Source organism: Phytophthora infestans, genomic scaffold, assembly GCF_000142945.1.
Source record: "Phytophthora infestans T30-4 supercont1.24 genomic scaffold, whole genome shotgun sequence".
Lineage (NCBI taxonomy): Eukaryota > Oomycota > Peronosporomycetes > Peronosporales > Peronosporaceae > Phytophthora > Phytophthora infestans.
In genome coordinates, this window is record NW_003303735.1 from 1,851,887 (window position 1) to 1,877,651 (window position 25,765).

Genomic DNA, 25,765 nt, shown 5'->3' on the forward strand with positions numbered 1-25,765 from the left:
AAAGTTCATTGTCATCCACGTCATCTCCACGATCGTCATCAGCATTTCCATCGTCATCAATCTCCACCAAAACGTCGGGCGAAGACACGCTTGGTACGGCAGCTGTCGGAACAGTCGAAGTCGGCTTTGAAGACACGGAGGCTGGTGGAGCAGCTTCAACAGGAGCAGGCCCTGCTGTAGAAAGCACTCCCGAGACTTCAACTATCTTGGAAGTCGCAACAGACGACGAAGCAGACTTGCCTTGTGGGACAGTGTGGTTCGACTCTTCACCTTCATCACTTGAGCCGAACATGAGTCGAAATTGCTCGGCCTCACGCAGAGTTTTATCAGCGTTTCGTATGTCTGCTGGAGAAGGAGATATCGATGAAGCTGGTGGCTTGGCCACATCGGGAGGACCCTGATGCGGGGGTGAAGGCGCGTCAGGGGCCAGGAACATCGTTGTGATCCTCAGGGTCCACATCTTTACCAGAAGACTCTGTGGCAGTTTCTTGAACCGATGGGACACTGCTTGGACCAGCATCCACCATGTCCACGTCAGTCAAGTCGCCGCTGAGGTCGACCACGGCGGGAGTGGAAGAAGACGCTGGTCTAGGAGGTGGCGACCATGAGCTTGGAGAAGACGGTACAGACTTGGACCGAGTCTTCATATGACGTCAAGGCGACTTGGCGGGAGAGCGAGGATGAGTCTTCTTGCGCTTCTTCTGGGCCGCTTGCTTCCACGCCTTCGGACCGAATAGCGACCTACGAGCCGACTTGGAGGTTAAAGTGTCGGCAGGTGGCGCATCACCGAGACCAGCAGCTGCCATCGAAGTACTGGCCTTGTCCGTCGGGATGGGAGCCTTGTCTTCGTCAGAGTCGTCTGAATCCTCGCCACCTGGTCGAAGGCGTTTGTGGGACTTCCCATGAGCCACTTGGTGAGCGGCCTTCGCCAAAACTGTAGGGAGAGCTTGAGGATCGTCCGAAGACGCGGCAGCAGACTGTTGCGCTGCAAAGCGACCAACGTCTTTTGATCCAAGTCCAGGGCGTCCAGGTCCAGCGCACCCGCAATCAGACCTATCACGAAGGATTGTGAACGGACGTTAGTTGCTGAACACACGGTGGAAAGAGCAACATTAGGAACGTACCATCAACGGCCAGACGCAGTACCTCGGGATCCATCCCGGCCAGACTCACGTGTGCACGGAGGGTGCGATTCACTTGGAGGAGGCGAGTATTAATGTCTTGCTGGTTGTCGAGGACTTTGAGCGTGTCGTTGTCAACATACTTGCCCTGGGCAAGCTTGACCAGAAGGAGATGCAGCTTCCGAGTCCGCTCGGTATTCGCTCCAATTGAAGACTTGTACACCTCGCCTTCACGAGCCAGCTTCTTGTTTAAAGTGGCGATGAAAACGTCCCGAGCTTGGACCTCGCAGTGCAGACGATTCAAGTCTTCTGCGTGTCGCTCCATGGTGGCTTGAACACTGGAACATGGCGTCGTTCTTGGCGTTCGACTCACGGAGAATCTTGACGTTCTGGTAGAGGGCTTCGATCTCAGCGTTGGCAGCCTTGAAGAACGCCTCCGCGTTCTCACGAGCCATGATTTCGGGTGCCACCGAGCGTACGGCGGTAGCAGCCTCGGACTGAGCAAACCGCAACTGACGCTCCAAGTTGGCAACTCGTTCGGGTAATGCCGACAGCGCGTCCGGAAGAGGTTGTACCGCAGCGAGGACATCATCAAAACCAGCAGCAGTCTCGAGGCGACGTTGAGCGTGGACATCGCCGTGGAGAGGAGGCGCAACGCTGAGCTGCACTTGGTGACGAGCCATTGAATTCAAGTACGGAATTATCGAGGTCATCATGTGATCGCCCGATGCCTCCGTACTTTCAGCCAGCATGGCGCGCAGCGAATCGGTGGTGGACCACCATCAGGCGCAGGAGGAGCATCAGGATCCATCTCCGTGGATTCAGCGGCGACAGGGAGTGCCGCAGGAGCTACCGCAGGGGGTGAAGAGTCCGGGGCAGGAAGCGCCGGAGGACCGACTGACGACGCTGCGGTCGGGGGAAGTGTAGCAGGCTGAAGGGCGTTCGAACCCTCGGTCTTGCCCTCCTAAGAAACAAGACGAGTAATGCATGGTAATGAGCAAGGCGCCGATGATTCATGAAGAGGATGAGCTGACGTACCTCCATATGTTCACGTTCGCGACGTCGGCGAGGATTGAGACGCTGAAACGCGTCGGACACGGCTCGATTCAAACGCTTGGACATACGGTGACAGGATGGTGAATTGAAGAATGAAGAAATGTCACAACGGGCACCAGTACCGTGGCTTCCATTGCGACAGGGGCAGTTGTGGTGTAGTGATTTATCTGTAGTTGCGGATTATCACCCGTCGACAAAGACGTAACACCGCCCAAGATGTTCAAGCGACGAACCGTCGGCCATGTGATGTACGGAGACGCCAAGGTGCAAGGGACTCGACGGCGTCACTCCCGAACTCTCAGCGGATATTGGATACGGTCCATATGTCACTGAATCCAGGCTGTCCTTATTATTAATAATGGACTGGCCGGATTCGCGTTCAGCGGACCATCTACGGTACGAACCTTCGATGGCGGTTGGGATGAGTTCACGGAAGACTTAACGACCCTTGGAAGAAACATTCACCGTCTGGGACAGGGAGCGGGCCGTTAAAGATACTCATGCGACGGTGCAGACGACGCTTGGCATGCAAGAAGATCCATAACGGATCCTTGTTCACTTGATATTCGTATACTTGACTAGGACTTCTTATTAGGAATAGGCCCGAAAGGGTAAGCTTAAATACAGAGCAGAATTTCCACTCAAGCACACAGAGCGACGTCCGGCTTCAAGGTAAGCGTCTAGTCAATCTTGTTTGAGTGAGTTATGCCTGTCAGTGAACTCGAAGCTCTGTAGCGAGGGTTCATCCGGAAAGGCCAAGAGACTTTGTGTATTGGCCGAATACTATCGAGAGGTTTTACGTGACGGCTTATTGCTGCCTTTTTGCACGACTGGGAGTGCTTGAATTTCCTCCCTTTTATTCTTCCAGCCGAGTGTTGAACACTCGGTGACCTCGTAAAAGGCTTACCCGTGCCTGGTACCCTTCCGCTGTTGGGACCACGAGGATTTATAACACCTACTAGCTATGCTCGTGCTAGTAGCGTGTCTTATTTTACTGGTTGCCCTATATAAGTAGTTTACAAGGTCCAGTTTGTCCCGGTGCAAGGGCAGAACTGGGGTCTTCAGGTCCGCCCGAACGATCGTTTACTATCCTAGTAGACGTATTGTTGTGGGAACGTCCTAACTACATTTGTAGCTAGAGTTCACGTGGGAATTCCAACACCACGCGTGTGGTTGAGGTGAAGGGCTTGCCGGTAGAAGGTTCACACAGGCAGCGCCCTTTGCGTGGCCTTGAGAGCCGCAGAGGCAAAATGAAATGTGAACGGTTCATTTATATACGATGTTGTTGAAGTAGCCTCTAAACAGTTTGATTTCCTTGACCTAACCACTCTAAGATATTATAATGAGATTAAGGAGGTCCTGTTTAAGTCGTTATGACTGGCTCAAACTATACAAACACCAATGGCTGGTGTACAGCTACTGGTGGCTTCCTAATACTGATTAAGTGCTCACTTCGTCTTTTAACGCCTACAAGTAACGTCTTCTTCTTCTCTCGACTTCTTCTCGACCTGTCATACGAGCTATAGGTTATAAGCCCAAGCTAAGCTTCAAGCGACGACCTCCCTCGCCTCATCGGCCCCGAGAACTTCGACGTCTGGAAGACCCGTGTGTGCGCAGCACTTGATGGCAAGCACCTACTCAACTACGTGAAGCAGCCCGACTACGACGATGTGTCTGACGACGAGAGTGAAGACAGCGGTAGCGATATGTCTAATTCCAACGATGAACCGCATGCCAACACTACCAAGAACGGCGAAATCGACTCCGACGCTGGGGACTACGACAAGAGCGACGACGAGATCAAGCCGCCCTCGGACTCAGACGAAGACTCTGGAGCCAGCTCCGACACGTCAATCAAGAGGAACAGCCTCCCGGTTGTTCGACCATTTAACCAGCGTGTGGCTTGCCGCACGCAAACGCGCCAAGAAAGAGAAGCGCCAGCCTCTGATCCAGCGCGAGCGCCGTCGATAAGAAGCCAAGACCAAAGCCTTCTTGATGGAAACGATGGACAACATGCAAGTGCGGCTGGTCAAGAATTTCACGACATCCTACGAGATATTCAACTTCATCTGCCAGAGGTACGAGAGAGCAGCCTTTCATGGTAGCCCGTACTTCACTCAACACTACAATGGAGATCAAGTATGAGGAAGGCTCCGACTCACTGAGTGTAATGGGCCCCTCCATTACATAAGTAGGTGCATCAGCACACGACTAGCGTGTGCTGAAATGATGTCATGACATTGGCTGATATATGAGGAGCCAGACCCAATATTAGCCAATTGGACTATGACGTGTATTTGAGTGGTCAGGGCTGTGGCCTTGGTCCTAAAATAAAGTCAGAGTTGATTTTTCCTTAAACCTAAGACTCAGTCGTCCTATTGCGAGCTTCCTCAACACTATAGTGTAAGCAAGTAACGGAGTAAATACCTGGTCCGTTACACTGAGTCCTTTCTCAAGCTTGAGAACGCGATGAAATCCGCGTCAGAAGCCACCGAATCGGTGATGACCGAGGGACAGAAGTCTATCTACCTGTTCCACTCGATGCTCAAGTCGTGAAAGGACGATCTTCGCATCTGGAAGTGCCAACGGAGGTATACCCCGTATGAAGACCTTAAGCAGAGCTTTGAAGGCAAGGTTCCCAAGCAGTTATGGGCCGAGTGTGTCTGTCATGTGACCACTCTCATCAATATGACTCCTAGCTCCAAGACGGATGGACGAACCCCGTATGAGTTTTGGCACAACCGTATTCCATCCATGCAGTACATCAAAGTATTCGGATGCAGCGGATATGTCCACATCACGGAGCAATACCGAGACAAACTCGACGCTAGAGCCCGTTTGTGTATGTATTTTGGTGTGTCTGACCATAAGAAAGGCTACCGTCTGATGGACATCGATACTCATGCAATTATCTACAGTCGTGATATAGTCTTTAAAGAGGACGAATTTCCCTCTCTCACAGGCCTGACGTCGACTCCAGAGCACACAGTACACGAATCGGCAGCAACCTACTGCTACACTTGCACATGTACCTCTGCCATCTGCAACTGCTACTACAGTAGCACCGGAGCCTGAACATGTGTCAGAGCCAGTGACCACACCGTCACCCACCTCAGGCCCTGCAATGACCACAGCGCCAGGCACAGTGAACCAAGGTGTACTGCCCTCACTGAGGGAGGCTGTTGATCGAACAGCCATACATTATTATTTTCGAACGGAGACGGACTCTGATCCTCCGCATCATTCGACTCCTAAGCGACCCCGCCTCTCTGCGGAAGCCATTGATAGCTCTGAGGAAGTCAATGACGTAACCCTCTACTCTGAGGAAGACATACACGAACAGGAGCAACGTCAGCATTTACAGTACACATTACTATCTATTCGGTATGTGTCTGCGCCCACTACGTATCGGGGAGCAATGAAGTCTTCCCACGCTAACCAGTGGCATAAAGCAGTTAAATCGGAATACAAGTCCCTCATGGACAATCACACTTGGGTGTTGGTATCCCCTCCTAAAGGAAGGAAGATTTCAAGTAGCCGATGGATCTTTGTTGTTAAGCATACCGGTACTGGTGAAATCGACCGCTTTAAAGCGCGTCTTGTGATCAAAGGATTCCTTCAGGAATATGGCATCGACTACAACGAGATATTCTCTCCCGTCATCAGAATGGAGGTACTTAGACTACTTCTTACTATTGCAGCTCTTCTCGACTTTGAAGCTCACCAAACGGATGCTAAGACAGCATTCCTGAATGGCTATTTGGAAGAGGAGATCTACATGGCTCAACCGGAAGGTCTCAAAATCCCAAGCAAGGAGCACCTATTGTGTAAGCTTCTTAAGAGCTTATACGGGCTGAAGCAAGTGCCCTGTGTCTGGTACCAAACCCTGACTGCCTTCCTAGAGAGTCTTGGGTTCCTGAAACTTATTAGAGATCGATATGTCTTTCATCGCAGAGTTTGTGACATCACCTGTTACATTGCAGTGTACGTCGATGACTTACTGATCATTACGCCAACACCAGCACTCGTCAATGAGCTGAAATCAGCCTTGAAAAAGCGATTTTCCATGTCAGATTTAGGGGAGGTGAAGTATTTACTCGGCTGGTCCATTCAACGTGACCGTAAGAATCGAACGATGTCTATCCACCAACACAAGCACGCTACGAAGGTCGTTGACCGCTTCAGCGACTACATTCCGTACCCTATTGCAGCACCAGCAGAACGGAACGCCAAACTAATCGTAAGCAGCCAGCATAGCAGTGAGCAAGAGAAAGATGCGATGAAATCGATTCTATATCGCCAAGCCGTAGGCAGTATCATGTATTTTAATGGTCGGCACTCGACCCGACACGGCATTTTACATGCGAGAGGTCAGCCAATTCCTAGCGAATCCAGGAATGGATCACTGGAAAGCAGTCATCCTTGGCTTAAGGTATCTATCCCAAACGAAAGATTACGGTCTTCTTCTGGGAGGCTCGATCGATATCTCCTCGGAAAACCTAGCCGATCGACTGATTGCCTACAGTGATTTTGAGAACGCCAACTGTCTTAACACGAGACGCTCCGTTGGAAGATACGTGACAATGCTAACAGGCAGTCCTATCTCACGGCTTTTACGAAAGCTTCATACCGTAGTTCTCTCTACAACAGAGGCAGAATATATCGCCCTACGTCATTGCGTGCAAGAGATGATATTCCTCAAGCTTCTCCTCAAAGAACTTGGCTTTGCTACAACGCAGGCTAACAATATTTACGAGGAGGATCAGAGCTGCATCAAAATCTGCTACAACCCCGAACTTCACGGACGATCAAAACATATACACGTACGATACTGTTTCATACAAGAAAAAGTAGAGCGGCATGAGCTCAACGTCACCTACTGCAATACGAAAGAAATGATAGCTGACCTCTTTACTAAAACTTTATACAAGCACCAGTTCTGAGAACTAAGATCCAAGCTGAGGTTGAAATCCCTGAAAGCAGAATCCGGCTACTCAGTTTAGAAATACCCTGATAATACAAGCGCATGAAGCGTGTCTATTTCGTTTTAGAATTTTTTCCACTGGGTTTTATTATTTCTGTTCGCACAAGGTTTTCCCTCGTTAAGGTTTCCCTGGTCAAGTACCGAATTATCTAGACACATGAGTTTATCAATAATAATCCATGCATAATTCAAATTTGTTAGAGATACGCCAGTACATCTCAGTCGCTTTCATTTGTGTCACTAGACACATAGTCGGTGTCATAACTTGTAGATTTTATGGTTTTATTGTGACAAATGACATCATCACAAAATATCCCACTTTAGTGACATCTGGTGGAGTGGTGGCCATGTGTGCTCGAGAACCCCCCCCCCTCTCCTCCAGCGTGGCGATGAGAACTGGCGCAAGCTGCAGTACTGTCCGCCGCGCCCGCTTCGTCTTCTCCCTCATCGAAGCGCTCTTTGCAGCTCGAAAGGGATCTGTGTCCACCGAAATAGTCTCTACCGATGCGAGGGAGCCTGCTTCGTAGCAGCGGCAGGTACAGACGGCACGTTGGGCTCCGTCCTTGAGTTCCTATGAGGCGTGTCGCTTATCGTCCTTCTTCCCTTGCAGAAAACTGCAGGGCAAAGTCGGATCGGCTTGCCTAAGCAACTTCGTTTGCGGCGTTTCAAGGACTGAGAAAATGTCCTTTAAACGGAAAGTCTTACCTCTATAATAACATAGAGCTGTCAGTTTATAAAATATGTTCAGAGGCAGGGAGGCTGTTGAAGTAGCTTTGATTTCCTTGAGCTAATCACTCTAAGATATTATAATGCGATTTAGGAGGTCCTGTTAAAGTCGTTATGACTGGCTTAAACTATACAAGCACTAATGACTAATGTACAGCTATTAATGGCTTTCTAATACTAATAAAGTGCTCACTTCGACTTTTGACGCTACAAGTAACGTCTTCTTCTTCTCTTAACTTCTTCTCGACCTGTCATACCACGAGCTTTAGATGTGTTGACCACATACCCTGTGTACATCACTTATGCAATTTTAGCCAATTGGGGCCGCCTTCGCTTTAGAAGCTCAAGATTCTTCTGATCGGAAATGCGGCGGCCACAAATTCTTAAAACGCTCGTAAAAATATTTTTCGGTCATTTTCATGATAATTTTAATTTTACGTTTTGATTAGGAGATAGGCAGTGTTACGCCTTCGAAGTACTCGAGCAAGTCGTCGATGTCGCTGCAGTCGAAGTTCTCCGAGCTGCTACTGCACATGGTGTTGGCTCGACTAACAGTTGAGTCTTCTTGAGGAGGAGCTGGTGGCGGAATGATTTTGGGGGTGACATTGTCGGTGGCTTTTGCTGGAGATGGCAGCTCAGACTTGGCTTCAATCTGCAGCTTGTCTGGAGTATATAGCTTCAAAACTGTGACGGACGGGGAGTCGAACTGAGGGCTGTCGAGTGAGGAATCAGCAACACTGTGGTGGCTTTGAACCGATGATGTCGGGGCTGATGGACTCATAATCGGTGGTACTGGAGACTGCAAGTGTGTCATTGGTAGTAAAGCCGGCAAGCAGCCCACTTGTTTAGCGCCAGGGGAGACCAATTCGAAGGATTGTTGTGCTCCAATTGCAGTCACAGCATCCACCTCAAAAGCTTTGCGTTCTCCTCCAAAGCTTCTACGACTCGAAGACGATGCCACAGAGGAGGCTGGCGACGGTATCAAAAGAGAAGCTCGTCCACCCAGCGAGGGCGAGAGGGGCTTAAATTGCAGTGGCATGTCCATCTCATCGTAACAATCCAAGTACGCAGCTGCCGACGCTGTACTTCGCTCAAAAATATCGTTCGAAGCAGCTCGTCTCTGCTTGCGCAATGCACGCTTTGTAGCAAGACGTTTCTTTTGTTCCTGTGCATTACTAGCTTCATGCTGACGTTGCCGCTGCTTAGTGAGCTCAGTAGGTTGCATGAAGGACTTGTGCTCCAATGGGGTGCCAGGACTTTCCTCGCTTTCACTGGAACTGGATAAATGTCCTGGACCACGCTGTGCAACGGACTTTCGTCTTGGTGGCACGAACTTATCTGGGTGACTTACGCTTCGTGTACGCTCATCGAGAGTACTCGATTGCTGGCGTACATGGTGGAGGTGACTATGTGCTTGTTGCCGTTTCTTCTGTTCTTCCTGCCACCGTTTGTGGCGACTGCTTTCGGTCGGTCCGAAGTATCGACTGCGTGTGAGCCAGTGACTCATTTGCCGGTCACGGTATTTGGCCAGCGCCTTGCTCTTTTCAGCCACAGCGCCACGAATGTCGTAGATGGCCTTGGAAATTGTACGCAGCTTTACGTCACCACCTCCAGCTGTTGCCACAGGAGAAGCAGAAGCAGATTCCACCTCGGTCGGATCATACAGCCACACATCGGATCGCATACATGACCGCCGCCCTGCGGGTGATGCAGGCAAACTGTGTGAGGTATTGGGCATCATCATCGTGACAACAGGTCTCGGGAACCCGCCGCAGATCGACGCTCGCGCAAGCGGGATATCGCTCGCCATCTCTGCGGAGCCACCGGTTGTCCATTGAGTCAACGTATGCTGTACCCGGAGGATCCCCTCGTCTCCTGGACGACAGCATACTTCCTCATAGCTGTGGAACTCGCCCGATATCTCGCGCACTTCTGATAGGGCAATCTCACGCGTGTTATTGCTGTCAGCGTGTGTGCCCACGAGGAATAGCTTTCGATTAGTGACGTCCGACAAGTGCGCCCATTGTGCAATGACCGCTGCGAGCGAGTCTCGGCGCGTGAGGTTGAACAATAGTACGAAGACGCCGTCGCCGTCTGGGGCCTCTTCTCGACAGCGCAAAATACGCACAGTCGTTGCTATTTTGCGTCCTTTTCGGTCAGGACGCGGCCAAATGTACTCGCGCTGCTGCGTTGCGTTCGTCGCGACCTCCTTAGCTCCCAGAGCGAGCACGAAGCTCGTCTTGCCCACTGCGTCTGCACCGACGACTGAAATGCTGCTCTTCTGCATGCCTAACGGACGCTTCGTCACTCGCCCGAGCTTATTTAATTCTGCGCAACGGCGAGCACCTTCTCACCGCACTGTCGTGTGCTGGGTACAGCCGCGGCCCGGTGGATGTTAGCAGACGAAGCAAAGGCGTTTAGCCAGCGCTGGCGCGATATATCGCTGGCAAGGAAGGACGGCGTGTGTCTCTATGGAAACTACCCGACGCAAACCCTGTGACGTGGAAGACAACCAGACCAATTGCGGCACCGCGCGAGTGTAGGGGCGCACGCCGTTACTAGCAACGGCCGTAAAGGGCTCCTTCACGTTGGTGCTCGAGCCAGAGTTCCCTGACGACACGCACAATCGGCGACGAGCGATGCGACGAAAAGCCAGTCGGTCCAACTTCACGTTCCGCCCGACATCTTGTCATGCTGCCCCCTAGCGCCGTTGTGGACGGTGAGCTCAAGTCTCCACAAAATGCCAAGCCATTCCCCTGCGTAGAGCAATGAGGAAAAAGGCAGGCAGCGCATCCATTTACGGTACTACGTGTGCATGAAGTACAATTACTGCAAAAGGATTTGCTGCGTTCTCAAAATTATTTTATTTTTTACGCTTGTCAAATTTTAAGGCCGAGGTAATACCGGTATTAAAAGGTTAATATAAAAAATAAGCTACGACACCATGATTTAAATCAATCTTCTTTTTCATGAAAAAAAGTTATTTTCCTGTTCGCCAATCAGAATCCTCCATTCACGGCACACGCAGAAGACGCAAGACCATGGGCGCGGGGCCGTCCTTGGGCAAGTTCCTCAAGAGTATGGACGACGATGAGCTCGCCAAGCTCGTCGAAAGTGTGCGTCACCCTCCTTTTACTTGAATTGGCTCCACGAATGTCCAATGGGGTCATCGCAACGGCGTCAACGTCACAAACAAGACTTTTTGCTAAACGTTGGCAGGTCTACAAATTCGAACCACAACGCATGGAAAAGATGTTTGTGCTGGCCAAGCAGCGCTACGATGAAGGTCAGTCATAGCATGTACACATGCAATAAACTATCAGTCCAGTAAATCTCACCATCTTGCGTCTTAGAAACCGGACAGCTGCAGCCTCGAGATGCCGACGTGGTAGATGCTGCCACTGCTTTGAGCTTGTCTGCTTCATTGTTGCAACAATCGCTGAACTCATCTTCAGCCCCACCGACGCTAACTGAGATGCTGTCGTCGCCTCCTGTGACCACCGCAGCGTCTTCAGATGGTGGAATGAACTTAATGACAGCGACATCGAACACAGAAGCAGTGGCCAATCCTAGCCCGACCGTTGCTGGAGATAAAGAGCAAATGAACGCGCTTTGGACTTTTGAAGGACATGTTCTTCGCAAGATGCGGGAGGGCGACAAGAACCCGCAGAATGGTGGAATGCCGGGTCTTTTAAGCAAGAACGGCGGTGAAGTTGACCCGTCGACAGGAGCTGTTCCGCTACGTCAGCGCGAGCTTGACTCCGATGGATACCCCGTCGTATATGGGAGTTGTGGCCGTGATAAGCGATACAACCGCTGCACCGTGTGCTACTACCGTGGTCTCCGCTGCAACACCGATCACTATTGTGCTTGTTGCCAAAAAGCAGTGTGCATTCGACCTCGAATGTACCCGGGCGAAGAGCATCCAAAAATCTGCTGGAACGTGCTACACATGGACAAAGACATCATTAATCGCGTGCAAAAGAAGAAACGCAAGGCTTCTATTACAGCAACATTGAGGCCAGCAACACGGCAAAAAAGCGTCGAATCATTCATAGTCCATAGACCCAGCCAAAGTGCTGTAGTGCCAGATGTGAGCGGCGCTGTTGCCTTGTAAAAAAATACGGAATACGGAGCAGTGTGCATGTTAAAGCAATGCGAGGATAACTTTTTTGTTTGTTTACCAGGACGAAGAGCAAAAAAGGCAGTAAGAAGATAGCTGCTGACGCGGTAAAAAGCCCTTTAACATGCTGAAGACCAAGATGTCAGAAGGAATTGAAGACGCGAGAGTGAAGATGAGGATCGTTGAGAAGCTTTCAAAGGGCTGCAGACAGCTGCGGATCAGTATCGCGGAGGAGGACGGCGAGCGTTGTCCCGTGGTTGGTAGTCGCGCCCTCGCTGTGGCGGCGGGCCTCGGTCTCGAAACGATCGGTCTCGATCTCCACCTGGAGGTGGGCCTCGCTCACGATTCCGACCGCGATCGCGGCTGCGGTCTCTCGGACGCGCTTGGATGGGCGGATTCCACGCCCCTGAATCAGCACCAGGGCCATGCATAGGACCAGGAACAGCGCCAGGGCCAGGACCAGGACCAGCACCGTGGCCAGCAGGAAACTGGTAGGATCTGGAAAAGGATATGCGCATGTGCGAGTCCGGGTACTCCATATTGTCGAGTCGAAGGAGTGCCATGATAGCTTCATCCACCGAGCCCATCTCGAGTAGCGCCATCTTGGAGTTATTCTGCATGTAGTGAAAGTTCTTGACGAAGCCATACTGCGCGAAAAGGTCGACAAGGGCGTTCTGGTTGCGCTGCAAGTCCATCGGAATCCCAGAAATGTGTAGCAGAGGACAGGGCGAGACAGCTTCTTGCGGACTGCGGCGTCGGTAGCGGTGCAGCGGTGAGTTCGAAAAGTCGAGCGTATTCTCAATCTCGAAGCGGTCCGCGTCTGCATGTGGCATCGACACACTCGTGTGCTTCGAGTAATCCACACGTAGCTTCTTGCCGAATACGTAAACACCATCCAAATGATCCAAAGCCGAGGTGGACTATCAAAACGCAACAACACTTCACGTGAGTTTCAGCAATAATGAGTCATTTTGGTGAAGAAGGGGTGTTGAGCGTACATGAACTTCATCAACGAACTGAATCAGAGCCGTATCACGCTTACGAAACATGATCTTGATACGGAGGACGTCGCCAAAGCAGCCAAAAAGCGTGAAGATGCGGTGTGGACTCTGTCATACAATACAACTGTTAGTGCTGAATAGTAATGGAATCGAGAGCGATAGCTCGGACACATACCACCAGTTCGCGGTCAATGTTGCTGCAAATCAACGCAGGAGATGGTCGGGTATCACCTCGTATCGCCCTCCCCGTTGAATGGATCGGCAACTCACGCCCACCACGAGCATCGCGAGGTCTCTCCACAATTGGCGGACGGTCATCGAATCGCGCCGGCGGGCCACGATTATCACGCATGTCTAGAGCGTATGGGTCACCGCGTCCGACGTTGGGAGCATGAGTAGGGCCGCGGTAGTCGAAATCATCGCGACGTGGAGATGGGATACTGTATTGAGGAGGCTCGCGTCGGTCAGACAAAATAGTAGTCGCTGGCTCGCCTTCATTGCGATCATCCCCTCCACGACCTGGGCCGGGAGGGAGATTGGGGTTGGTGTAATCGCGAGATCGGTCGTCATTGTAGCGTACACGAAGCTCTGGATGACGGGAGAAAACGATGCTCAACTGGTTGCAACCTGTGTAGATGTCACGTCCATCCAGTGCAGACTGGGCAGCCTGAGCCTGATCAACAGACTCCATTTGAACCAGCGACTTGAACTCGTTATCTTTCCAAAACGTGACAATCTTCTGCACGTTGCCAAACTTCTGAAAAACCTACAATTTCAATTCATGAGCTCTCGGTGGTGCAAATATAGTCATTCACACTTCATCGTACCTGTTGCAACACGTCCACTGTGACGTCGTACTCGATCTTGGACACCGACACCATGAGAATTTGATTCGGTGGTCCAATGCCGCGACGGGGTCCATCAATAGGGAGCAAGCCAAGTTGACCTACATAGGCACCATAACTCAGTGTATTGCTTACTGTATACATCACACGATAGCATCCTTACCTCCATTGTCTCCACGATATAAAGGCACTTCTTGTTGCGGTGGGTATTGTTGCATGGAAGGAAGTTGTTGGTACGGAGCAGCTATAGGCGCTGGCTGCGGCTGGTAAGAAGGCGGGCCATCGTGCTCTGGACGCACCGTGATTTCGTTGCGGTTGCTGTACTCGAAGAATATCTTCTTACCACGGATCAGTGCGTCTCGGGTCTGGTAGAATGTGACGAGGTTGGAAGCAGACGTGACGTCGGGTAATTGCACGAATGCTTGGCGTTTCTGAGGGATCATGAGGCTTTTCTCGACAACTGCGAATGGGCAGCAGAGTGCGAGAAGCTCGCTCTCAAGACAGTCCGCAGGCAGTCCGCAGACGAACACAACCTACGTGGTGGCAAGGGCAGGACACAAAGACACAAAGAGCAGGACAGATAGGTGAGCAGTTTGAGTTGTAGTAGATACCAAGGTACAAGAACAGAAGCCAGCCACGTCAGAGTCAAGTAGTTACCCGCGATGCTGGTAGAGAGCCGCGTTGGCGCTTGGACGGATCGAAGTCATCGCCGCCGTCAAACTGGCGTTTCATACCACCGCCCGATGCCATCATTGATAGAGAAGAGAAGGGACTATGCAGATTGAGACGCGAGGTGGAGAAGAAGCAAGGTCGTAGGCTGCAGAAGACGAAGAGCAAGCGCGTAAGCCAATGCGGATAGAAACGTCGACCGTGTTTGATTCTTTGCCAGTGAGAGAGAGCCCGCTACACACTGCGCACACCTACACGTACTACACAAGACACAGCACAGTCAGCTACAACATGACATGGCTGGGCTCGTGCCCTGACAATCTCATAGTGAGCGTACCACGAGAGCTGCTTTTCTTGGGTCGGAGGCTGGAGGATCTCGCTGGAGTAAGCTGACGACCCAAACTAAGCTATCTTGGGATGTATCAGGATGTAAATTTGGGTTCCGATGCTATTTCGGACGTAAAAGAAGGGGTCGAAAGGAGGTTTTATCTTTGGTGGCAGTCTCTGATTGGTCAATTGCTCTTCGGTCTCACTAATTCCCGGATCTATTTCCAGCAAGGTCGGCACCGGTCGTTTGATCGCTCCCCCTCGGTCGGAGGTTTCTCCCTCCCTCATTTGCGAATCGCGCCCGGAAGCAGAGAGCAAAGCCAGGGAATCAATCAGCTAGCTACCATGGGAATGGCCTTTTCGCGCGTGTTCGAGCGTCTCTTCGGCAAGAAGGAGATGCGCATCCTTATGGTCGGTCTCGATGCCGCCGGTAAAACCACCATTCTGTACAAGCTTAAACTAGGCGAGGTGGTTACTACGATCCCTACCATCGGTACGTTCTAATGCAAGATACAGAAACAGGATATACCAGCACGCTTTCGTCGCTCTCCTCCGTTGTCTTCCTTTTTTCCTCTTAGAGGTGACAGTGGTGGAAAGCGACTAGCGCGTTGGGATCTCTTCTTGTCTTCTTGTTTTTTAGAGTAAATGTCGAGTCTGGTGCTAATGAACTTCTACATCGTATTAGGATTCAATGTGGAGACGGTGGAGTACAAGAACATTAGTTTCACGGTGTGGGATGTGGGTGGTCAGGACAAGATCCGCCCGCTGTGGCGTCACTACTACCAGAACACACAGGGTCTGATCTTCGTGGTGGACTCGAACGATCGCGACCGTGTGGATGCGGCTCGTGACGAGCTGCACCGTATGCTGAACGAGGACGAACTCCGGGACTCTGTACTGCTGGTTTTTGCCAACAAGCAGGATCTGCCGAACGCTATGAGCGCCGCGGAGATGACGGACAAGCTGGGACTGCACGGCCTGCGCCACCGCCAATGGTTCATCCAGGCGTGTTGTGCGACGACGGGTGATGGTCTGTACGAGGGTCTGGACTGGCTGTCAGCCACGCTTCAAAAGGCAAAGTAAACAGCACGTGCTTGACGTACCCGATAGGAGGAGCGATATAGACGACTATATATCATGGGTAGTTGGCGCTGCTATAATTTTGCATTGTCCGTGCTCTCGTGTTCAAATGTATTGTAAGTCTCTTCATTTTCGAGGCCAGCAACAATCAGGATATGTGATTCGCGATCATGAACACGTCATTGATATATTCGTAATAGTGCATGAAGTACTCAGCTCTCGTTCCTCTACTCGCATTGCTCAGTTTGGCTAAGCCTGTTGTCACGTAGTCTTAGTATTTGCTGCATTCGATTCTTGACGGAGTAGTGCAGCAGCAATCACAATTGCTGCATGGCTACATTTCCGTGGAAACTAGCATATTCCACCTGTTTCCACCTCGAGCTTGAAGTGCAAGAGACTTACGATGGCTTACCGCAAACGCCGTCGTGGCGGAAAAGGGGTTTGTACCGCCACTTACAGTCCGCCACCTCATGTTGCCATGAATATCTTCGCCAACAAGACTGGCCAATGCCGCTGACCCAGGTCAGCATGACATCTCCACGCGGCGGCAAAACATCTGGTTCGGGCCGGGTTGACTAGATGACGGGCTCGATCGTGGGTTTATCTCGCGAAAATGTTACCTTGAAGTACTTGATAAATCTAAGATGAAAAATCAAAATTGCTTGCACTTCATGATTCCACACCTTCTTAATTCAAAGAAATATGGTTGACACACTTGCTAGTAAAATACTGTAGTTTTGCAATAAGTCTCATTTGCCACGACCAGTGAGACGATTTAAGTGACCTTTTTATCAAAGATTTATAAAAGTACAGCAAGTTTTCGTAACACGCTTTCAAGGTTAGAACGATGCAACAACCATTTATTATCAGGTTGTTAGCGAGAATTTGTCATGGGCGGTGATGTCTTTACCGTAAAACACGGATCCAATGCTACACACGGATCCAGTGCAACAAAGAGTAAAAATGCAGATCACACGATGAGCAAAATCAAAAAGGCGAATCTTTAAAGGTTTCACCCCTCCTACTCAGTGTATCCATTTATTCTTCTTGATCTACTTCTTGAATCGGTGCTTCTTCTTCTGCATTAGTTGGTACTCTGAAGCGGTCTTCTATATCTCGAGGCCCAGTAGGTAGTATCCCGCTCTTGGCGAAGCCCTTTCGAATCGTCGCCGGCGAGATTGAAGCCCACCCTTCTGCTACAAAGCGCGAAGTAAGTTGACGCTTCTCTTGTGGGGTCTTTGGGAACTCATGATCAATGTGGTAAGCCAAGTAGCTATTTCTGCATTTTAATAACAATTAGAACATATTTGTGATAAAGCAAAACGAAAACTTACCGCACATAGTCCTTGAATGGCTTCATCACAGCAACGTCCATCGGCTGCGCCAGCCCTGTTATCCCCGGCGGAACAAACTCAACCTGCGTGCAGCAGTCTTCTTCGAGCACGGTACGAACAGAATTCATCTTGTGGACTTTCAAGCTGTCCAACAGGAGTAACCTACAGCCATCTACTGAGGGTTTCCAGATCTAGTACCATAACAATTCAGAAACTCATAATTACAATAAAATAAACCGATATTGTACGTACGCGTTGAATCCACTCTTGCATCACAGCTTCGTTGCAAAACGCTTTTTTTGGACAGTGTGTTCGCAGGATGAGTGTCCAAAAAACGGATTCCAAACGTCCTGTGACACTGGGCCGCCTGGAATGCCCGCAAAAACTACGAGGGGAGGCAATTTAACTCCCGTGGCTGATGCAGCTAGAAATACAGAACAGCGAAACCCATTCACCTCACTTCCTACAATACGCACAGTTAGTAAAAAAAATTAATTAGCTTAAATATTTTTAGTAATTGAAAAAATACCTTGTCTGACGTCCACAGTTGATGTTCCAACGAAGTCGATTGTTGTCTTGCCATTCATGTCAATGTAAATTGCAGTTTGATCCATGTTGAACACAGAGCCGTATTTGGACGGGCCCGTGGCATATGAAAGAGCTCCACACTCTTTAATTGCGTACTGAATTGAGTGGCTAAACTTTGAAGCAACAAGCTAAAACACAAACTATAAAATAGAAGTTAAAAAATAAACAGTATTACTAGCATAACCTCCATGTCGGATCTTATCTTGCGGCCTTTATGAGTAATGCGCCTGATAGAAAGCCTGTTACGTTTGAGAAAGCGGCGCAAAAACTCGATATTTGCACCGCGGGAACGACTCGCAAAGAGCTCTCCATCAAACCTAGAATGCATTAGAAGCAGACATTGCATCGAAACACAGAGAGATTGATTTTTGCGCATTTCTGTAATCCACGACAACAGTCTTAATCATACACTTTTAGAACAATTACTAGTATTCGGAATTAAATAAAAATACCTTTGCTCGAGATTCGGGTGTTTAACGTAGAGATTTTGGCGGCTTGGTACTATGGCGTAGTACTTGTTTGGTGCGGCACTGGCAAGGACATTTTTTTGCCGCATCCACCGGTACATTGTCGTTCGGTGAACGCCTAGCTCAGCAGCCAAGGCGACGACTGAGCTGGCCTCTCCGAGGCGTAAAACCCTCGCAGCTTGGACTTGTTTTTGTTCTTCGGGCGCCGTGTCATTTGCACAATGGGGGCGGGTGTCATTTTGGCGCGGAAGTGAGATTGTTGGTGCGCAGTGAACACAAGTTTTTACGGGTGTAAGAAGTGCGCACGCCTCTATGCAATTTATACTAGAATTAAACTTTTTACCAGTGTAGCATTGAATCCGTGTTTTACGGTAAAGTAGCCGAGATACTTATGATGTACAGCTAAACCAGCAGAGCTAGTGGCGGATATTAATAGTGTGCTGGCAAATGTGTGAGCGCTATCTTGTCCATAAGTTTGAGGAGGGTATTCTATCAATGACCTGGACACTAGCTTTAGTTAATACGAGAAGGAGGAAATAGTAAAATGAGACAGACAGGTAAGATAAGTCTTAGATAAATTAAAGAGCTCCAAAATCCAAACACGTCGAGGCAAAAAAAATCTACACTTTGCTCGGTAATTGATTTATAGAGGTAAACGGGTCGGGTGGGTCACAGGCAAAGAAAAGGGGGCGTTTCTTCGCGAGCCTCCCCAAGCTCACTTTCAGAATTCCCCGACGCTTTATCAAGGCGGTAGACGATCGTACAGGAAGGCGTAGACTACAACAAACAGCCAGCAACCATGGGTATGGCCTTCTCGCGCGTGTTCGAGCGTCTCTTCGGCAAGAAGGAGATGCGCATTCTTATGGTCGGTCTCGATGCCGCCGGTAAAACTACCATTCTGTACAAGCTTAAGCTAGGCGAGGTGGTTACCACCATCCCCACTATCGGTACGTCTAGTCGGCCCAATGACGCCAGATACGGGTACAAGAGAAGCCCAGAGGACTCGTCGCCGTCCGTCGTTGTCTTCTACCTTGTTGGTCAAAGTGATGACGACAGAGAGCGACGAGTCGAGCGAAGATCTCTTATTCTCTACCAATTTCATAATTTTTGGTGCTAATGAACTTCTATCTGGTATCAGGATTCAATGTGGAAACGGTGGAGTACAAGAACATTAGTTTCACGGTGTGGGATGTGGGTGGTCAGGACAAGATCCGCCCGCTGTGGCGTCACTACTACCAGAACACACAGGGCCTGATCTTCGTGGTGGACTCGAACGATCGCGACCGTGTGGATGCGGCCCGTGACGAGCTGCACCGTATGCTGAATGAGGACGAACTCCGGGACTCTGTGCTGCTGGTTTTTGCCAACAAGCAGGATCTGCCGAACGCTATGAGTGCCGCGGAGATGACGGACAAGCTGGGACTGCACGGCCTGCGCCACCGCCAATGGTTCATCCAGGCGTGTTGTGCGACGACGGGTGATGGTCTGTACGAGGGTCTGGACTGGCTGTCGGCCACGCTTCAGAAGCAGAAGTAAGCTAGTCGCTCCGAGGCGTAGCTGCTGGGCTCCCTACTCGTGAGGTCGCGAGGCGGATTCCGTCGTCAAGAGAGAAGAAGCTGTGGAGTGATAGGACAGTAAGAGAGAAGAGGCCACCGCCGCCGTGTAATAGTGCATCTATTGATTCCCAAGCTACATACCCAGTGCGTCAGTTGCTTTCGTACAAGGTTCTTTGCAAACTCACAGGCCACGAATAGGCTCCGAAAAGCGCAAAAATCATTTAAAAGCGCACGTGCGATAGATAACGCGTGCCTTACACGAAGTCAATTCTGTAAAACAGTTTTGCTAGCAGCCGGACGTGTTGTTCACGACTCTCCTCCAAGCATGAGATTCACGCGCTTCATGATATAGTCCTTAGCTGGGTCGTAAGGCGAGTCTTTGCTCGGGATCTCTAGCACCGTGGGAATGGTCTTGTCGTACGTGTTGAGAAGGTGACGGATCTCCTCAGCAACCTGCCCAAACAATAATATCAAGCGAGTGAGAAAAACATAAAGGCTTATACCTCAGAGTGGGTTCTAACTAGGATGCCGTACGTGCTGGTTGATGAGGATAATTGCGATATCGTCACGGCTCGAGAGCGTCCGGAAACTGGCCTCAATAGCGGAGATTGGAGTAGCTGCAGCACCGTCGTATGTGACGCGTGTTAGTAGTTAATCTAAGCTTTAAAAAAATCCTTTCGGGAATGCCGACGCACAGGGTTTGACGACGAGAAAGTTGGTTCCCTCGGCCGTTCGATGGCCGACACCCGCGAGGATAAAGCCCGTGACGGTGTCTTCGTCTCCGATCACGGCAATGAGCTTAGTACCGTCGCTCATTCTGCTCTGTAGCTGACGTTAAGGAGCCGGCAAGGAAGTCTCGAAGCGAAGCGATTCCTCACTTCAAAGCAGAAGATTGCGATTTGAGTCATTCTGGTAGTTTAGTCCACTCAAAATAGGTCGACACAAAAACGACCAGAGCCTTTTCGAAAGTCGGTCGTCGATGTTGGCCTCACCTGGAACGACTTCCTCTGCGTCGACACAACGCCAACTGCAGGGCCTCGTGACGCGCCGCTCGGCCACAGCCGAGCCCAAGAATGCGGCGCAGTACTTCGGCCACGTGGCTGACGTCGTACGTGCCAACGAGGACCTTACCAAGCTGCGGTAGGTGCTCGTCTCCTTGCCCACAACTTGTGACACAATTGCGCTGCTAACATGGCTACTTTTGTTGATCCTGCAGTACATACAACCTCAAGCGACGCGCCAAGGTCGCGTACAAGGGATACGAGTCCGTTCTAAGCCGCAAGAAGCGTGGTAACAGCGTCAAGCCTTCGACGGCCAACAATATGTATGTCTCGCGGCCCACGCCGCCCATTGCCACGTTCAACCCGGCGGCGGTGCTACAGCTGCAGGCCATGCTACCAAGAGCGCAGCCAGTAGCTGTCAAACCAGCACCGAAACTCGCAGCAGCTTCACCCGTATCGTCTGTCATCCCGTCCACGACGCTGGCAGCATCGACAGCGACGAGTTCTGGGGCATCGGCGACATCTGGACACATGACGCCGGCGCAGATTCAACTGCATCAACAGCAGATGAAGAACTCACAATTGCAGCAACAAATGCCGCGAAGAGCGGACTTTGTTGTTGGCACAACAGTGCTCATCCGGGTATGGCGGCGTGTGCGTTCCTCCTGGCTCGTTATTTAATTTAGTGCTGATCTAAATTGCTGTCATTGCAGAATACTGCCGACTTAATCGCGTGTGGAGCGCGAAATCTTGCAGGCAAGACGGGACGCATTGTTGCAGCGCCGCAGATCTACGGACAAGAGCTTTTCTCGGTCTACATCGATGAACATGAAGCGCTATTCCAAGTCCCATTCAATGCGCTGACACTTATTGCCCGCCCAACATCTACCCAGCAACAGACACACACTGCAGCAGGACGGATCGCTCCGAATCAGATGCAACGTCCTCAAAACGGCAACGCTGGTGGCTCAAAATCGACCGAGCAGATCAAGATGGAGCACTCTTTCCAGCTTCATCGTCTGATGCAGCAGCAATACCGAGAGATCCAGGTCTTGCAACAGCGCTACGCAGAGAGCCGATTCTCGAACCCCACGGCGCTGTCAGGTATTCAGAAGGAACTGTCCAAACTGCGTCTGGTGCATCTCTCACAAGTGCAAACGCTCAAGAGTAAACAAGCGCTAGATATGATCAGCAAGTAGGTAGCGACGATGGAAAGACGAAGACGTTTTTTGTGTTTACTTCACGCGTTGCTAGCCTCGTTATCTGCTGTCTGTACCTACTGCTGTTGGTAGTAGGCAGCGTATTGCGCCTGTGTGTAGGCCTGTTGTCCAGCAGCTGCGGCAGGGTCTACTTGAGTGTAAGCTTGGGCTTGAGCGCCATAGCCCTACAAGCAGCACAACAATGAACACGTCAGTGTGCTGAGTATACAACCATATCCCCCCAACATGAACGCGTATATGTAGAGCAGAAAAGAACACATGCAAAGTGTCAAAACGACGTCCCTCTCTCATCGCATACACGTGCGCAGCACTACCAGCAGTTTTTCGTGGACATGGGGTCAGTCACTCGTCTCCAGACTAAGCTCGAGCTCCACTTGGAGCTCAATTGTAGCCCAGTCCGTCTTCACAATTCAACTAGCAAAAGTGGGGGAGAGGAAAAGCAAGCGAAACATTTACCTGATAGCCGTAATAGGCTGCAGCCGCCGATGTTGCTGTCGGAGTCGTCACGTCTGGTGTCGCTGCTGCCACTGCTGCTACGGGTGTCGTAATAGCCACGAGAGTCTGTGGAGCTGTGTAACGAGGACGCTTCGTTCCTACATCCACGTTGGAGTTATATCCACTCACGTCACCTTCGTAGCTAGGCTGGAAGTTCAACACCTTGATCGTGCGGTTACGAGTCTGAGAGTTCTTGAGCTTCCAGGCCATTTCCTTCTTGCGAGCTTCGCGCACTTGAGCGATATTATCTCCGCAATTCTCTAAGAACTCCACGTACTGGAACCACACGTCGTTCTTTTCGTCCATCGAGAGATTGCTGCTATCTTCCAACGCTAGCTCGTACACACGGGCAACTCGAGACAGCAATTCTGCATTCTTACCGCCCATACTGAGCTCAAAGTGAATGAAGTTCAGCCAAAGCAGCACCGACTCGCTGTGTTGCTGCACTGCGCGCTCAAACACCGCACGAGCCGCAGCTGCGTCGCCAAGAATCTTAAGGAGGAACGTAGCGTACGAGGTGGCGATATACGCGTACACTTCCACCTCATTATCCACCGCTCCCATTCCTCGTTCGTACCACGTCTTTGCCGTCTCCACATCACCTCGTCTCCGTTCAAAGTTGCAGTAGTGCAAGAACGCCTCTGCCAGCTTCGGAGCCACGTCGGATAGCACTTTCATGTACGTATCTTGAGCCCTCTGCAGCTTGTTGTGAGCCTCCAAGAACGCAGCGTACTCCAAGTAGATAGAAGCGCGGTACTTGAGGAAGATGGTCACTGCTCGCTGGAAAATCGCATCAGCTGCTGCAAACCCGTGCACGTTCTCGCCCCAGGACACGTAACGGAGCCAAATCTCCTCGTAATTGGCACAAGAAATAAGACAGCGTTCGTACAGAGTCTGACAGCGCTCGTAGTTGTCTGCAGCTTCTTCAAAGTCGAGATAGCTGTGCCAGTTCTTCATCGCAGCGTCCGTCACTGGCGTCACGTGGAAGTAGCTGCGGTCGATCCCAGCTTCGAAAGCCTGACGACGGTAGATATCCTCCATCGTCTTGTTCTTCACGGCTTCCACTGCGTTAACGATCTTCACTCGCAACAATCCCTCGTCCATGAGCTCGTCGCCATCACTAGCAAGCGCCTTCTGCTCTTCAGACGTCGCCAGTGCGCTCAGCTGCTGCGCTAGCACAAACTGGTTGTATTTTTCCCAGAACTCCTCAAGATTACGCAGTGGCTGGTACATGATACGCTTAAAAACTTGGTTCAGGCGAGGCATGTCGTTCTAGCATCACAGTAAAAGCGTTTCGTCGTTAATACAAATATTTCAACAATAATAAACGCGAATGCACTTACGTTGACCGTCTCCAGTTGAATGTAGAGCTCCCACAGCGGACCAGCCAAAGGGTCACCTCCGCACGCACCCACCGCTCTCTCCAATACTCTAAAACCAGCGACAAAACCTGTGTTAAAACTACTAAACACAATTATTCCACCTTCACAATGACTCACGGTCGTGTTTCGTCCACGGGACTGTGCAACGTGTGGATGAGGAACTCGCAGTACTTCATCCACATGTCCACACTGTATCGGACTGCCACGACACCTCGTTCGTAGACTTCACACGCCTTCTGCTTGGCTTCTCCTTGTGTTGCTACAGTGCCCAATCCATCTTCTCTTGTCCTACTGCCAAGGCGATACTCATATTGAGCATACTTCAGTACAACGCATCCGAAGAATTGTCAGCAAAGGTCAGCACAAAAGCTGGATATTTGCAACGCTGTACCTTGTTCCAGTAGCCGAAGCAGAGCGGGAACTCGGTCAAGAAGCGGTCGTATGTGGTCTCCACTGTCTCACGTGGCGTATCAGACTGTCGTAAACGGCCATTAGCGCTCTTATAAACTTCAAATTAGCTGCATCAGCCAGCAATAACAGCGCGTCGTACCTCACTCTGCACAAGTGCAAGTAGACTGACCCACGAGTTAAAATCCAGCGGATTCTTGTCCACAGTCTCCATCAGGTTATCCAGCTGCGTTTTCTCAGTTTCAATGACGGTCGCGTCGGCGCTGGAGCCATTGGCAGCGGCGTCAACGGGCGTGGCGGTCGTCTCCATGGTGATGATGCGATTGGTGGGGGGGTCGGCTGAAGTATCAAAATGCTTGGAGATCTGACACCTGTCCCACAATGCTATTGTAAACAATCAAATTATCCGGATTGAAAGACGGGGTGTTGGAATTGAGGTACAACACACAATCATTTGCAAACATTTCGATACGCATGGTTGCATCAATCAAAATATATTGGGCCAACCTCGGAATTTCTTGCGTTCTTTGAGGTCTCGTTGCTGCGTTGATGGCGCTGAAGATCGCGCACGAGCTCTTGTTGACGTACCTCAACTCGTCGTCGAAGTGTTATCGAATATCTTTTGATCTCAGCGCGTAAAGCGTCTTCATTCACCTCTGTGGCAGCCTGTACAGCTGACCCGCCAGCTTTTCGGAGGTCCTGTAGCTCAGGAATAAGGTAGTCACTGGTCTTGAGCTCAAGCGGTGGCATCCCTTGCGTCGGGAGCCGCTGACATCGCCACGTAAGAACCAGGTTGGCTGCCTTCACGTCCAGCCGTCGTCGTTCTTGATCTCGGCATCGATTATGTGTATCGAGCCGCTCCATCGTGCACTTGTCAAGATCATGAGAACCTAAATACTGTGCCCCGCAGTTCGCCAACGCCAACGTGTCTGCCAACATTTGCTTGCTACAAACGCGCACACACACACACAAAACGCCGCGTTTCGATAAATTAACAAAGAGCAGCAGTGCAACGCGAATAGTTCAGCTGCACCTGGTATGTGGTGAGTCCGCCGTAGTGAGCGTCTCGTTCAGCAAGTGCACGATGCCAAGCTTCAACGGCCCTGGCAGATTCTTGTAGTCGTCAGAATCTGTCCACGGAGCCAGTGAGAGGCGAGTGTCCTGTAAAATCCGCCTGGATTCATCAATATTATTCTCTTGTATTGTATTCGCCACCAGCGCAACAGCATTGCCATCCTTCGTAGTCATCACCAGCAATGCGTCGCTTTAAGATCGAAAGTTTCAAAGGGTTTTAACCAATAATGTCACTCGACAGATACATTTCAGCCAATCCTATCCCGTTTTTACCGCATTGGCCACAAGTTGCTGTCACTATCAAATCG

General features: G+C 50.6%; 8 protein-coding genes across 8 annotated transcripts; 4 read left to right on the forward strand and 4 right to left on the reverse strand.

Annotated features, from left to right (window-relative positions):
- Positions 1–8,332: 8,332 nt before the first annotated feature.
- On the reverse strand, positions 8,333–10,174 carry PITG_12283 (uncharacterized protein; the record flags this gene model as incomplete). Its single annotated transcript, XM_002900841.1, has 2 exons — positions 8,333–10,063; positions 10,118–10,174. 2 exons carry the CDS (start codon positions 10,172–10,174, stop codon positions 8,333–8,335), a joined length of 1,788 nt encoding a protein of 595 aa, XP_002900887.1.
- Positions 10,175–10,928: 754 nt separating this feature from the next.
- Positions 10,929–11,952, forward strand: PITG_12284 (uncharacterized protein; the record flags this gene model as incomplete). The annotated part of the gene is made up of 3 exons (XM_002900842.1): positions 10,929–11,003; positions 11,252–11,594; positions 11,873–11,952. The coding sequence occupies 3 exons, from the start codon at positions 10,929–10,931 to the stop codon at positions 11,950–11,952; spliced, it is 498 nt and encodes a 165-aa protein (XP_002900888.1).
- A 276-nt stretch (positions 11,953–12,228) lies between these two features.
- Positions 12,229–14,588, reverse strand: PITG_12285 (polypyrimidine tract-binding protein, putative; the record flags this gene model as incomplete). Its single annotated transcript, XM_002900843.1, has 6 exons — positions 12,229–12,930; positions 13,009–13,119; positions 13,187–13,777; positions 13,839–13,957; positions 14,020–14,389; positions 14,514–14,588. 6 exons carry the CDS (start codon positions 14,586–14,588, stop codon positions 12,229–12,231), a joined length of 1,968 nt encoding a protein of 655 aa, XP_002900889.1.
- Positions 14,589–15,149: 561 nt separating this feature from the next.
- PITG_12286 (ADP-ribosylation factor family) lies at positions 15,150–16,081 on the forward strand (the record flags this gene model as incomplete). Its single annotated transcript, XM_002900844.1, has 2 exons — positions 15,150–15,345; positions 15,538–16,081. 2 exons carry the CDS (start codon positions 15,198–15,200, stop codon positions 15,933–15,935), a joined length of 546 nt encoding a protein of 181 aa, XP_002900890.1.
- A 2,964-nt stretch (positions 16,082–19,045) lies between these two features.
- Positions 19,046–20,013, forward strand: PITG_12288 (ADP-ribosylation factor family; the record flags this gene model as incomplete). Its single annotated transcript, XM_002900845.1, has 2 exons — positions 19,046–19,268; positions 19,460–20,013. 2 exons carry the CDS (start codon positions 19,121–19,123, stop codon positions 19,855–19,857), a joined length of 546 nt encoding a protein of 181 aa, XP_002900891.1.
- Positions 20,014–20,183: 170 nt separating this feature from the next.
- On the reverse strand, positions 20,184–20,693 carry PITG_12289 (H - or Na -translocating F-type, V-type and A-type ATPase (F-ATPase) Superfamily; the record flags this gene model as incomplete). The annotated part of the gene is made up of 3 exons (XM_002900846.1): positions 20,184–20,330; positions 20,412–20,494; positions 20,573–20,693. 3 exons carry the CDS (start codon positions 20,691–20,693, stop codon positions 20,184–20,186), a joined length of 351 nt encoding a protein of 116 aa, XP_002900892.1.
- Positions 20,694–20,856: 163 nt separating this feature from the next.
- On the forward strand, positions 20,857–22,077 carry PITG_12290 (uncharacterized protein; the record flags this gene model as incomplete). Its single annotated transcript, XM_002900847.1, has 3 exons — positions 20,857–21,017; positions 21,094–21,520; positions 21,592–22,077. 3 exons carry the CDS (start codon positions 20,857–20,859, stop codon positions 22,075–22,077), a joined length of 1,074 nt encoding a protein of 357 aa, XP_002900893.1.
- A 359-nt stretch (positions 22,078–22,436) lies between these two features.
- On the reverse strand, positions 22,437–25,322 carry PITG_12291 (pre-mRNA-processing factor 39, putative; the record flags this gene model as incomplete). Its single annotated transcript, XM_002900848.1, has 7 exons — positions 22,437–22,478; positions 22,555–23,865; positions 23,937–24,024; positions 24,093–24,295; positions 24,367–24,450; positions 24,526–24,747; positions 24,891–25,322. The coding sequence occupies 7 exons, from the start codon at positions 25,320–25,322 to the stop codon at positions 22,437–22,439; spliced, it is 2,382 nt and encodes a 793-aa protein (XP_002900894.1).
- Between the last annotated feature and the right edge of the window lie 443 nt (positions 25,323–25,765).